The sequence below is a fragment of the Typopeltis vanoorti genome, chromosome 11, assembly GCF_054136105.1.
Source record: "Typopeltis vanoorti isolate ZY-2024b chromosome 11, IOZ_Tvanoo_1.0, whole genome shotgun sequence".
Classification (NCBI taxonomy): domain Eukaryota; kingdom Metazoa; phylum Arthropoda; class Arachnida; order Uropygi; family Thelyphonidae; genus Typopeltis; species Typopeltis vanoorti.
This window is the reverse complement of record NC_143559.1, coordinates 109,129,199-109,143,467: the sequence shown is the minus strand read 5'-3', so window position 1 is coordinate 109,143,467 and position 14,269 is coordinate 109,129,199. Positions and strand designations below refer to the sequence as shown.

At 34.1% G+C, this 14,269-nt stretch overlaps 1 protein-coding gene across 1 annotated transcript in view; it reads right to left on the bottom strand.

Moving 5' to 3' along the window:
• Nucleotides 1-358: 358 nt before the first annotated feature.
• Nucleotides 359-14,269, bottom strand: part of LOC150101923 (uncharacterized) — a 1,001,066-nt gene continuing 987,155 nt past the window's right edge. The window contains exons 151-154 of the mRNA XM_090399931.1: nt 6,760-6,902; nt 6,234-6,472; nt 2,570-2,735; nt 359-1,923 (exon numbers count right to left, since the gene is read on the bottom strand). Coding sequence (XP_090256057.1) covers nt 1,667-1,923; nt 2,570-2,735; nt 6,234-6,472; nt 6,760-6,902 — 805 coding nt within the window. The 3' untranslated portion in view covers nt 359-1,666. The remainder of the gene's footprint in view (nt 1,924-2,569; nt 2,736-6,233; nt 6,473-6,759; nt 6,903-14,269) is intronic.

Genomic DNA, 14,269 nt, shown 5'->3' with positions numbered 1-14,269 from the left:
TACTTGGAAAGTGGTGCATGAGTGGAATGAATTGCTAGAGGTAGTTGTGAGTACTCTAAAAGTGAATGAGTTTAAAAAGATGTGTTATAGGTATTGTGTTAATGGATAGTGTAGGTATCCTATGATGAGTCTTTTGACTCCATGTATAAATCCATATAATAATTTATGTATTGCATATGAACAAATTCATGCAATATAAACATGCACAATAGGAGAAATGATGGTATTTAAAATGTGAAGTTAAAAGATAATGAAATATTTTCAAATGGTTGCATAGTATAAAGAGTTTTTGTGCATTATTTTTATGATGCTTAATTTAGTTTAGTGTCTATCAGTAAAACAAATGAAACATTTCATATCAAAACTAATCACAATTTATTGCATTTCAGAGACCTTTACTTCACAAACACATACAAAAAACTGATAGCAAAACTATACAGAGTATGTATTCACCAGGAAAAGCACCGGCTTGAAACATTTAAGGTTCGAAGTTTTTGTATAATTTAGTGACTTATCTTAGAGTTCTGTGATCACATGACACACTCCACTAGCTAGCTGCCATAGTTAAATAGTAAAGAGGGGTGGAGAGTGTTACATGGTCTGGTAGGAGTGGATGAGCCCTTAACTGATAAGAGTTTTATTAACATTAGCAACTTAAGAAAGAGAAAAAAGCTTCTCAAAAACACACATACAAATACTCACTTTCTTTCTTTCTCTCTCTCTCACATACACGTACACATACATACATACACACATATGCATGCACACACATCAGATTCACACTCAATACGGTTACAACAGCATGAACACAACCAGTCTGCAACTGCAGTTTTTAATAAAAGATGTTAATAAACATGTATATAAATAACAAATAATAAACAGCCTGTTAAAATCAAATGTGGTTTGAGAGACAGCTATGACAAAAAGCACTTTTTTTATCTTATTAGTAGACTTCCTACCATATAAGACTGCTATCAATCCACACCTGAATAATTTCAGTAAGATCCATGCACCCACATGCCCTAGAAGTAATGTCCCAGCTCCAGAAATATACACATTCATAGCAATAGCTCATTTTCCTATATTAAAGGTTTTCCATGCCTTTTTAGATAACACTCATCCACAGTGGAAGCAAATTTCAAAACCCATATTGTATAATATTCTCTTATTTTCTTTAGATTTTTGATCACAATTATTAAACATTAAAATCCCAATTATAAGCTGTTTTCCAAAACTTTTTCCCCTATTTACACAAATAACAGCAGTTGAAGTTAATATACATTATTATACACTAAGAACATTGTAACAAACACTAGCTTAAGATCTAAACAATCTTTGAGGTTTCCACTGTTTATGAATGTACATCAGGCAGAGCATTTGCCTTTGAATATCTTCTTTCTTCTTGGGATCTCCTAAGGTCTTCATTTGGCACATCGAAACCTTACTGTTTGTGTTGAAGAAAAACCTTTAGGAAAGTGAGCTATTAATGTTAGTGCACCACCCTTTGTAGCACCTGAGACTTCAATCTTTCTACATCGGTGACTACAGAGGGACTGAGAATTTGTTCAGCTTTACTCCTGTGACCACTCCTCCACAGCACTCTGAGTACTTTAGGAAACTTCCATAGGAAAACTATGGTAATAAAATTCTACAGAATCAACAGTCATTACAGACTTGGGTGGGAAGACGGATAATAATCTGGAGATGGCTCAGCCACTGGTTCTGGTGTTGTGTACAAAGGATTGGGAAAGTCTGGAGGATGTGGCAGTGGACCTGCTGCCTTGGGCCTCCGCCTATATGCCATTAACCAGCATGATATGGCTACAGCTACAGCCACTAGAGCAAGTAATGTAGTAATTACAAGAGAGATAATAAGTCCAAGCTTAGGTAGGCATACATTATCTATTTCTTCAACTTTGGGACCTAGGGAGAAAAAAAGGTGAAGAAATTGATATAAATACTTTTTAACATTTTGTCAGATTATATAATAAATATTTTACAAAAATATAGGTTTGATTTTTATTATTACGATATTCATCAAAAAGTTCATGAATATCCATTATTCTCAGGGTAGTGTAAACTTTTTTTTACAAATAAGTTAGTAATCTGTTAATGAATTCTTTATAAGAAAGAGTTAATAAAATGTACTAATTCGATGAAAAACAGTAAGAATATGAAAACAGCAGAAAAGAAAATATAATATATATATCAGATTTACTCAAGTTTATTTTATTTATTATTATTATTTATATTATATTTATATTATTTATTATTTGTTTATTTATATTTATTATATTTTATTATATTATTTAAATTTATTTTTTCATATTTAAAAAATAATTTACTACCTATAAATTTGAAAGTAAGTTATGTTTAATGGCAGTTGTGTATGTGTGTATATACACACACATACAACTCCCTCTCAAATAAATAAACTATGTCATTTTTATAATTTTGTGAATAAAAATATTTGCTGATTTATAGCAAATAAATATATCAACATTAAATAGTTGATTTAATGTTGATATATAAAAAACACTTTTAAAGGTAACAAATATTAATTTTTTACCTTCAGTTGGTTGTGCAACTTGGCTTTCTTTCTTGTCAAAGGTCAAGATAGCATTTGACTGAACCATAATTTCTTCTCGCAGTGTTCCTTCTTGATAACCCTCCAAAAGTGGCCTTTCAGCTTGACGTTTCTTTCTGCCAAATGCATCTACACCATCACAGTTTACCTGAAAAAGGTTTGATAATTTAAATTTGATTTAGTGAAGTTAAAATATGTATTTTTGAAAGATTTCAAAATATATTTTATGTAAGTAATACAAAGTACTTGTATCTTACACAAATGAGGATGGGCTGGCAATTTAGGACTACTTTGCATTTTGTATTAACTGAAACTCAACACATATAATCATATTGGCTTTGATACTAGTCTGTTAAATAACATCTTGTTGTTTTTTGTGAGGAAACTAGTAGCAACCTTCTACTGAAGAGTAAAGTTTTGTTCCAGTAGTTGATGATCCCTGCTGGTTGGAAAGACGTCGAATTCCATCTGAGATGAGAAGAAGCTTTATAAAAGCTTTTCAGCTAAAGATGAGTTAGCTGGACACAGTCAAGCTTACTTGACTGTGTCAGATCATATGAGCCTAATGTGCAAAGGAAAGATGAGATGGGATGAGTCCCTTTATAGACATCAGGAAGGGATGACATTAGGGATGGGAAGGTGAGGCATTGGCTCTGGATACTAAATAAAGAGCACACTGATTTTCAAACAATTAATGATAGATACAAAAGACTTAATTAAAAAAAAAAGATGCCAGCTACAAAAAAATTGAATTTAAAAAAGTTATTACCAGTACCAGCAGTAGGGCAGAAATGAGAAAGTGAAGAGTTCTTTGCATTGTATGAAAGAGCAACTGACATAAAGAAAAGGAAAAACTAGGTCTGTTTGAAGACTTAAATAGCAGAGTAGGAAATGAAATCCAGATTACGGAGATACTGTCAGAAACTTTGGAGAAAGGAGCAGAGTTGATGGCAGATACCTGCCAGCTTTTCTACTCTGGACTAATCATTATTATTACTATCATGTTTTAGGATAAATATGTGCATAAATTCTTAGAAAACCCACACAATTAAAGCCATATTGATATTACTGCTACTGTGATACTGAATCATCAGATTGACTCAAGTTATAAAGTCTACAGAGGATACGAAACAGAAAGTGATCATTGCTTTGGCATGAATCAAAAATAATAGACCTGCCAAAACCCAATAAGCCAACTGATAACCCTAATAACTATCACACTATAGCATTTTGGAGAAATTCTAGAGAATTTCTCCAAAAATAGTAGCCATCTGTGAACAGGCTGGGTTAAGGCCTGCCAGAGACTGCTGTGGCTAGGCCCTAGCTCTCACAATCCATATAGAAGCTGGATACCAAAAAGGGTTTAAAAACAGATACATGGAGAAGTATATTAACAAACTTTCTCATCATTTACCCCCTCACACACACACACCTCCTAGCAGTATGGTGTTATTAAAACTCTAACAGCACCACCAGTCTCTGTTATAATTATAATGAGACATCTCTCACAGCTGAACTTAACCACACATGCCACACATTCTTATTTTACGTAAAAGCCACAATTCTATATGCTGGATCAACAAAATCCTCCTACATCCTTGCTCTTCTCTATATACAGATTATAGTAATACAATAACTGTTCCCGATGTCAGAAAATGCAATCTCTGCATCACCTTCAAGTACACTTGAAACTGGGCTGCACTTATGTACTTATCCATTTCTCTACTGTATCCTTCCTCTTTTAGTTCCTAGTATGTATAGGATTCCTTGTTCCTGTAAGTTAGCCTAATATGGAGAGATTGGATAGATGCCAACATTGCTTGGAAGAATATCAAATACACCTCTGTAATCATGATCATGCCCTGAATACCACATACACAGAATCATAGAGAAAAAAAAACACCCATGCTTTACTGCAGCAAATTCATATGTAAAAATTTTTTTTTTTCCAGAATCTGCATCTACCCTTAAAAATCATCCTAATTTAAATAAGTATGGACGTGTTAAACTTCCCAAAATATGGAAAATAGTAATTCTTTGGCATCCTAAGTTACAACTAGTCTTCTTACTAGTGAGCATAGAGAGTACTGGCCTTGATATGTCTACATGTCTCAGTAATTACACTGATACAGAGTGCCCATTGAAACTGAAATAACCTTTGGATATTTTTGAAATTACATGGATACAAAGCCATAAATTCTTCTTTTTCCTTGCCATTATGTCATTTCACTTGGGATCGGCTCTCTTAGTTCAAAATTTTCAGGATATTCTGTCCTGGGTTATTGATGCCTCCAACTGGGCAATTTGGATGTCTCTTTTTTTTATAAGGGACAGCCATGTTCAACAGAGTCTGCCACATCCCACATCCTCTCGGTTCTGTACATATTTCCATTATCTTTTGAATCATGCGATCTACGGAGCGTCTCATGACATGTCCAAACCATCTACGTTGGTGCTCAGTTATTTTATCAGCAATGGATCTAACTTCGAAGCTTCCATGGATGTGCTTGTTAGACAATTTATCCAGCATGATTACGCCTCCAGACCACCTCAGTATCTTCATCTCAGTGAATATGAAGAAATAAATTATCTGGTATATCTCATCCATAGGGCTATTTGGATTGTTAATACTACTTAAGATAGCTCTCTCTCTCTCTCTGCCTGTCTGTCTTTAAGAAAATCACAAAATTCATTTTCCTTACTCATTTTATGCTGAATCACATTTAGCAACTGAAAGATGTAAAAACAAGTTGTTTGATGTTAAATCAGACGGATATATATCTTCATTGTTAGTTATCATTATTGTGACAGATATTCATAATAAAATTAAGATAAATTAGTTTAATATTAACCACGCTATTGGCCAGGACGTACATATACGTTCAAGTTTCCATGGATGCGAAGTGCATATTAAAATTTAATTTAATCCATAATGGCTGGTAAGGTGGTTAAAATGATGCACAGATGTTTAACTATTATTAATCAAGTTTTAAGTTAATTTATCTTAATTTTTCTGTGCATGTGTGTTGAAATAATTATATTTCAGACACAGGTATCTTTTCAAAACTACATTTTAGTTATAATGTAATCTCAATGACAAACATATAGAACAAATAACATATTTTACCTACTTATTTTAGTGAATATGCCAATTACATAATTAACTGAAGTATGGAAATAATAAAAAAAAAGCAAGGCTGGTATGGTGGAGAATCAGATTTGCATATATTTCTATGAAATAACAGAAAAATTAGCCATAACAAAACTAGCAGGTTTTCATGGTAGCAATTCACAACAATCGATTTTAACATGCAGATCTGAGAAAAGAATCAAAAATAAAACATTGTAGTAGAATTATGGAATTGAAATAGCAATTCTGGTTTAATAAATATAACTTTAATGCATACTAAAAATGAACAGTAAAAAGAGAATAGGTGTATCTGGATTTTTTAATATATTTCAAGAGCTGGCTTGCCTATAGGTATGTGAATCCTCTAAGCCAGTCAGGTACTAGGACCAAATGATGTTGAGTAATTGAAAAATTACTGCAGTTAATTATTTACAACTCGGGGATCATATTATTAAATAAGCAATGCAGTTACTTATCTAAAGATATGGAAACATATTTTAATAGATATATACTTACTGGAGGGCAGGAACCAAAGCACACTCTAATATTACATTGGAACCTCAAATTGTTGCTTGTAGGAAATTTGAATGCATTAAATCGAGCAAGTAGCACCTTTTTATCAGGATCTAATTGCCAATTACCAAATATACTTGGATCTGTAGCACACCCATTACCATCTGTAACTTCATACTGAATTTCTTCATTGTCTTCCATTGTTTTGGCAACACAACTACGAGCAAAGCCTCCATAAATATCTGTAAAGGAATACATTCCACTGAGAAACTGGAATCTAGTAATATCAAATGGCACTATAAACAAAATTAATGGAAAAATACTTCAAGCAATTTTATGCTCAGTATATTATAATTTATTTAGAAATTTTTAATGATGGGAAAACTGCCTTTATTAAAATTCTTGTAATAATTGAAAGTTTACTGTAATACAGTATTCAGATATCAGAGAATAATTTTATGAATTTATTAAATAATGGATAGAAAAAATGTTTATTTCATAAAAACAATCATGTATGCAATACACTCACAGTCTGGCTGAACATCCACTTTCAATAACAAATCATCTCCAATTTCTGCACTGCTTACTTCTCTTCCATCTATGGTACAAATTGTCATAACACAAGTAGGTGGAGGACCAGTGTTGGCAATGGTACCTGATGTTGTGATCATGCTAATTAAAGATAAAGTATTTTTATTAATTCATGTTTCATTTCATTTTAAATAAACAGTTTTATTTGTTAAAACAGAAATTACAGATTAGCTCTAGTTCTTATTCTAGCATTTTTATGATACCTGGAAGAGGGGAATATAAACAGAAAATATATTTAAAGCCATTTGAGAGAGAGAGAGAAGCTTTACATAATACTAACTCATATTGTTTGTTACTGGTAAGATTCAGAGATGTGAAAAACATCAAGAAATAAGTTGCCAAACAGTACTCATTAAACAAATATATATGATATTATCTGTTATGATTATTGTTTGTAGGCATAGCAGTGATAGAACAAACATTTTTTTCCAGATCTCTCATTATTCTAGTTTACTGACATTTAAATGTTTTAATACTCATATTAATAAAAATATCCTGAGGTGTTACTGCTTATCAAAATAAAGTTTTCTAATATAATAATAATAACTGAAAAAAAAAAAGCATTATGGTAGTCAGAATTCAGATCTCTACAACAGAATAACTATTTACTATTAACACTATTATTCATTTAGTATCAAGATGCTCCTAGGACCATTGCAGGAGGTTTATCCAATGCTTATCACATCTTTTATAGGCTAAACAATGTACTCACAACTCCCCCTAGCAACTCATTCCACTCATTCACCACTTTCCAAGCAGAAAATCTGGCCACTACCATCCTTGCTAAAATTTCTTCTTCTTCTTCTTATTATTATTATTGCTTAGAATGGAGTCAGAGGACTGAACATGGGAGACTCATGTCAGACAACACAAAGTCTATCATACACTTCTTATACTCATTCATGCTCTCACCACTATCAGGCAAATGCATTTCGTGGGTCAATCACCCTCCATGAAAAAAAACCCACTTAACTGCTGCAGTTACCTCTTGTTCTACCATATGAGAGATCTTCCCCAGTGTCAATCATATAACTACTTATCAACAGTTGAAATATCTCAATCATATCATTTAAATATCTCTTCTTTTTCTTCTCTCCATCAAAATCTGCAGTCTATATGCCCTCAGCCTATCCTCATAACTAATATTGTATAATCCTGATATCATTTTTTGTTATCTACCTGTGTACCCTCTCCAAGGTTAATTTATCCACTTCAAATACCAGCAACCAGATTTGAGTACAGTAATCCCTGATTTGATCTGATCAGGGTATTATACAATGGAATCATTATTATTATCTTCAGACCTCCATGGAGTCAGACTCATCATGGGATGACCTCTTGCTCTTCTCTCACCTCCTACCATTCTATGAAAAACCTCATCATTCTAATAAAAACCCTTTACCAACTTATATGTCTCTATCACCTCTCCCCTTTCTCCTACTATCCACTAAACTTTAAATGGCATCAACACTGCAATCACCACTCTTCTTTTTCTGCTGGTCAATATTCTTCTCAATATTGCAGCAATCCTCTGGGTTACCTTCACTAACTTTGTAATATGTCCCATAAACTTCAAATTTCTATCAACCATTGTCCCAAGATCTCTTCTGTGTGTATATATATATGTATATATGTATGTATATATATATATATATATATATATATATATACACATACATCGGAGGTGGCGCTAGTGAGCCAAGTGCAGTGGACGTGTATAAGAAGAGATCCTGATTGAGATAAGTTATTCTAGGAATAATTAAGTATATATGCGTAATTGTTTGAGTAAGAGCGGCTGTAAACGTTGTGCGCTACCGGTATTATTAGTGTGGGGGATTTTTCTTGCCTAAACTTAATTACGAAATCGTTATTATTAGACCTAGTAACCTGCAGGAAAAAAAAAAATGGCGACGGCATTGTCATTCCATGATTTTAATTTAGATTTCAGTTGTTTCGTTAAGTGTGAGGTCTGTTACATGTATTCCTTCGATTACATAAATGATTTGTGGATGTTTAGCGCGGATGGAAGAAGGGTGTATGCGAAGTGTGACCTGAATGAGGAATGGATGAATGCAAATATGAAATTGATGACAGAAAGTGTTAGTAACGATTGTGTCACGAGTGCATGTTTGAAAAAGAAGGATGGTGAGAAAGAGAGGCGAAAAAATGTTAAAAAATCAGGAAAAAAGAAAAAGAGCGATTTGAAAATTGTAACGGATGTTAAAAGGGACAAAAGTGAGTCAAGAGTGGCGGAAAGAAACGAAATTGAGAGAACGAATGAAAGTAGAAATGGCGTGACGCAGAAATCGCAAGTGAAAAAAATCGAAAGAATAAATGATAGCGAAAAAAGAATGAATGATGGCAAAAGTTGGACGCATGTTGGACTGAATGTACTGAAACAAAGAAAGATGAATGAGAGTAAAAGTGAGAAGAATGATAACGAAAGTTGGACGCATGTTAGTCCGAAAATACGGAAACAAAGAAAGATAAATGAGAGTGAAAGTGAGAAGAATGATAGTGAAAGTTGGACGTATGTTGGACCAAAAGAATGGAAACAAAGAAGGATGAATGAGAGGGAAAGTGAGAAGAGGGGGTCGAGAGTTAGAAAGATTTAATGATAGAGAGAATGTGTCGTGAGATTCGGAAAGTGAATTGGATTGGATGAGGCGAGAAATGAAATGGATGCGGAATGAAATTAAGAGAATTCAGGTCAAAACTATTAAAATAAATCATGATGGCATGAAAGAGTTAATGAAAGATGAGCGAGTGGCATCGTATGGCGACTCCATTATTAAAGGTGTGCTAGAGGATAAAATGCACAAGGTATGTTTTCCAGGCGGTAAAATAAGTAGAGTGATTGAGGCATTGGATATGAGGCAGGAGCGAGCAAAAGAGTTAATAGTATTAATTGGTACAAATGATTTGAGAGAGAACAAAGAGCATGTCAGAATGAATATAAGGAGGCTGCTTGGAAAGATAAAAGAGAATAGTGTGACAGGAAGGGTAGTATTGGATTTTGATTATGTAGATATTAGAGTAATTATTATTTGCTTCAGAATCCAACATGATCTTCCATCATAAAGGCTACATTTGTAAATATTATTTAATGTAAATAACTTAAATTATAATTTCATATCATGTAATTACCTTAATTATATCTAATATTTAATTGTTTAATCAAAGATATGTGTTAATAGTAATAAGATTCTGTATTAAATATTATTAAGCTATTTTATTTATTGTTATGTCAATATTATAAGAACTTGTATTTGTAATTTAACTACGCATTTATTGAAATGCAAATATTCTATTTATTCTTGTTTGTGAAAGTTTAACGTTATGTAATAACTGAATGTAGTGGTATAACCTTATGTAACGTTAGCGAAAATGTTTACGTTTATTTGTTGTCATGGAAACGCGTGAAATAAACGAGCGCGAGTGGAAGAGAGCGAGGGCTGGAAAAAGAATAATAAAAATATATAAGAGGTAACAAGGGGGAGTTGGGACGGAAACTTGGAAGTGAAAGGAAGCAAGGGCATAAACTAGAGAAGTAGAAGTAAATGAAAGGTTCTTAAGGGCAGGAGTTAAGAGGATAATTTTTATAAGTGAGCAAGGACGAAGTGAATTTTATAGTTAGCTGAAAGTGAAGCCAGCAGTAATAATAAAAGGGAAATTGATGCTGTAATCGGATAATATAAAAAGCTGGACGTTCAAGGAAGAATTCTGAATAAACCCAGTTGGTCTAGAATTGCGGCTTATTTCCGATTTGCCCTAAGGAGAACCGCACAGTGTTTTAATTAGTTTATGAGTGGTAACAAGGATAGTTGAAGTACCCTGCAGTCGATGTCTGGATTTCTGAAGCGCGATTGATAGTGTTTTAATTATAACTGTGGATAAGTCTTGTAGATGTGTTCTTAAGTGAAATAAAAATAATTTAAAAGTTTGCTCACAACGTATTTGATGTACTAGGAACTATTTCCCGTAAGGACTATCTTAGTGTATTATTTCAATGCTTGAAGAATTGAGTGTTAATTACGCTATGCTACGCTTAACCTAACCTCAACTGTGGAAACTCTTCGTGATTGAGAGTTGAAGTTAAGAATTGTTAGAGAGATATTTTCAACTATTAGTGCCTGCGATATTTTGAACTTATAGCATGACTGAGAAGTGTGTAAAAACTGATTAGATAGGAAGTTCTATTATATTTATATATGTGTAGGAACTTTGTAACTCAGAAGCTGAGAAAGTGTATGTGAAGGCTTGGAAGGTTGAACTAATGCGATTGACTTGGTTTAATGTTTGACTTGTTTTTATTGTTTAAATTAGAAGTAGAATTTATGTATGTGTTATATAGCTTATATTAAATGTTTGTTTTTGTTAATCTCTTTTACTGCACCATTCATAAAATATTCGAACCAAAGGGGGTAAATTAAGTAAGTCAAATATACTCGGCCAGTATATATATTAAGGAGAAATAGTTGAGGGTTGATTTTTCTTCAATTCTTGAACTAATTCAGATATAGAGTGGCGCAGTCTTTAAATATAAATTTTCTCTATATTTGAATTAGAAACCAACTAGCAACTATTTTTAGGTTAAGAACATCGTAGTAAATAACATGTCGGATCCAAGGTATTAATATAACTTATGGGTTTTATTATATTAATTATTTATATTAGTTATATTAATATAACTAATATAAGGATGACATTGATTGGAGGAAATGGTATAAAGACAGCTGTTGCAGAATGTGTGGTGGAGATACTTAATGAGCAGTTCATAAAGATCTTTCAATCTTGTGAATGTGACTTCATGGAGAGATTGAGAGCAGTTGATGATGGGGAGGAGAGACTGACTGTAAGTGAGCAAGAGGTGTTTGGGGAGTTGAGTAAACTAGATGTAAATAAGGCTGTGGGACTTGATAATATATCACTGCGTATTCTGAAGGAATGTGCCAGAGAGTTGACACCTGCCTTGACATATTTTTTTAATATGAGTCTTGCACTTGGTCAAGTTCCTAAAGAGTGGAAGGATGGCAAGATTGTGCCACTTCATAAAGGAGGTGATCGAACTCAAGCATCAAACTATAGGCAAGATAAAGAATGATTATCAAGTGTTGTGGTTAAGTTGTTGGAGAAGCTTGTGAGAACTAGGATCCAGAGTGGGGTTGACAACAATGGTATAATCTTTGATGGACAGCATGGATTTGCTAATGGGAGGTCATGTTTTAGTAATCTACTTACTTATTACAATAAAGTGACTGCTTCCTTGAACAGAGGAGAAGGATACACAGTAATATATTTGGATTTCGCAAAAGCTTTTGATAGAGTACCTCATGATAAGTTGACAGTCAAACTCGAGCAGATGGGGTTAGATATTAGATTAGTGCATTGGATTGGAGACTGGCTATCTGATAGGTATCATCAAGTTGTGTATGGGGGTGCGATATCCAGGAAAAGGAAAGTCACTAGTGGAGTGCCTCAGGGGTCTGTTTTAGGGCCATTACTATTTAAGTTGTATATTAATGATATTGGCGAAGATTTGGATGGAGATATTCAGTTGTTTGCAGATGATGTAAAGTTGGGACGAACCATAAAGATTAGTGAAGATGTTGTGGCCTTGCAAGAAGACTTGAATAAATTGAGTGATTGGGTAAGCAAATGGGGATGTGAGTTCAATGTTGCAAAATGTAAGGTTTTAAAATTTGGAAAACAAAGATGGGATGCAGAATTTATGCTTGGTGAGAATATATTGTTGGAGGAAATAAGAGATCTGGGTGTGATAGTGGATAAGGATCTAAAATTTAGGGGACACATCGCCAAAATTGTAAAGACAACACAAAGACTTCTGGGAATGATGCGGAGGACACTGACGTGTAGAAGTAGGGAGATTCTTGTTCCATTTATAAGGCTTTGATTAGGCCACACATGGACTATTGTGCCCAGATTTGGTCACCTGGTTTTCAGAAGTATGAAGAGGGAAAGGGTTGGAAAGGGTCCAAAGGCGACTGACTAAGGTAGTTTCTGACCTCTGGAATGTTGAGTATGAGGAAAGATTGAGAAGATGTAATTTGCATAGTCTGGCGGAGAGAAGGAAGAGGGGGAGATATGATAGAGACCTACAAGTTGGTAAGGGGTTGTTATAAGATCAATGGTGGAGAAGTTCTACAGAGAATAGTGGGACATCAGGGGAGAACCAGAGGTCATCCCTGGAAACTGTATAAAGAGGGTGTGAGTAGGGGAGTGAGAGGCAGGTTTTTTTCGTGCAGAGTTGTGAATGATTGGAATGCCTTACCTGAGATTGTGGTGTCTGCAAGGAGTATGAATGTGTTTAAGACATGGTATGACGAGTTGTGTGTCTGTGTGATAAAACAACCTCCCAGATGAGTCGTTGACTCCATGAGGTCTTGGGTAATAATAATATATATATATATATATATATATATATATATATATATGTGTATATATATATCTTATAAAATCCTTTTAGTAATGTTAGATTGTGAATGAGGCCTGCCTCTGCTAGACAGACCCTTGTTTAGGATCTAACAAGAACAGAGCCTAAATAAAGAAAATACCTGTGCTGCTGGTGAACACTGTACTAGAAAAAAATAAAGAAAGGGGGTGAAGTGTATCATATAATTGTCTATTAAGTGTATATCTATTCAGCCAATGGAGAGGAAACATTGTAAAATATTAATATGTGTGAATTAAAAGGGAAATATATGTGTGTGTAAATTCGAAGTGGAAAATAATATGTGTAAACAGAAACAGAAGAATAATATGCATAAGTTGCAACAAACAAAAAAAAAGGGAAATGTTGACAATCAACCCAAGGACAGATTCTATGAAATTGTGCATGCCACAGTGATGACTAAGAGCCATAAGGTCATGACCTTGTTAAAACCATTGTTGAACCTTACAAGCAAGATTTCGCAAATTCTCTGGGAGGAGCTCTCTCACGGGTTCAAAATGAAAGTCTTTGATGCGACCGTGACTGTAAGCTGCAGGAGAAAAAGGGAGTGATGGTTGGAAAATCGGGAGCGTGGGGAAGAAGGTGAAAGAGGTATGACGTGAGAAGAAGGTCCAACAAAAAAATAAAACCTCCAAGTGCAGACCGACGAAAAAACGCTCAGACCCGAACCGTGATATCCCTCCAGCAGGGTACAGACAAGCACCTCAGATGTTTCCCAACGATGGCGAAAATCCAGTGCGCGTCAATCCATGAGATGGGAAAGCAATCTGCAGAGTGAACAAAGGTCCAACCAGGATATGCACGTGACTCGCACGTGGCGATTGAGTGAGACTGTATGCTGCAAGAAATGGTAAGGTAATTTTGACCTATCTAAAGTTCAAGAGAGAGCACTGAATGAAAAATTCAGTTTAAGCACATTTGCAGAAAGGAAGACTGAGGCTATTTTGTTAGTTAGTGGAACTTTTAAGGACATTGG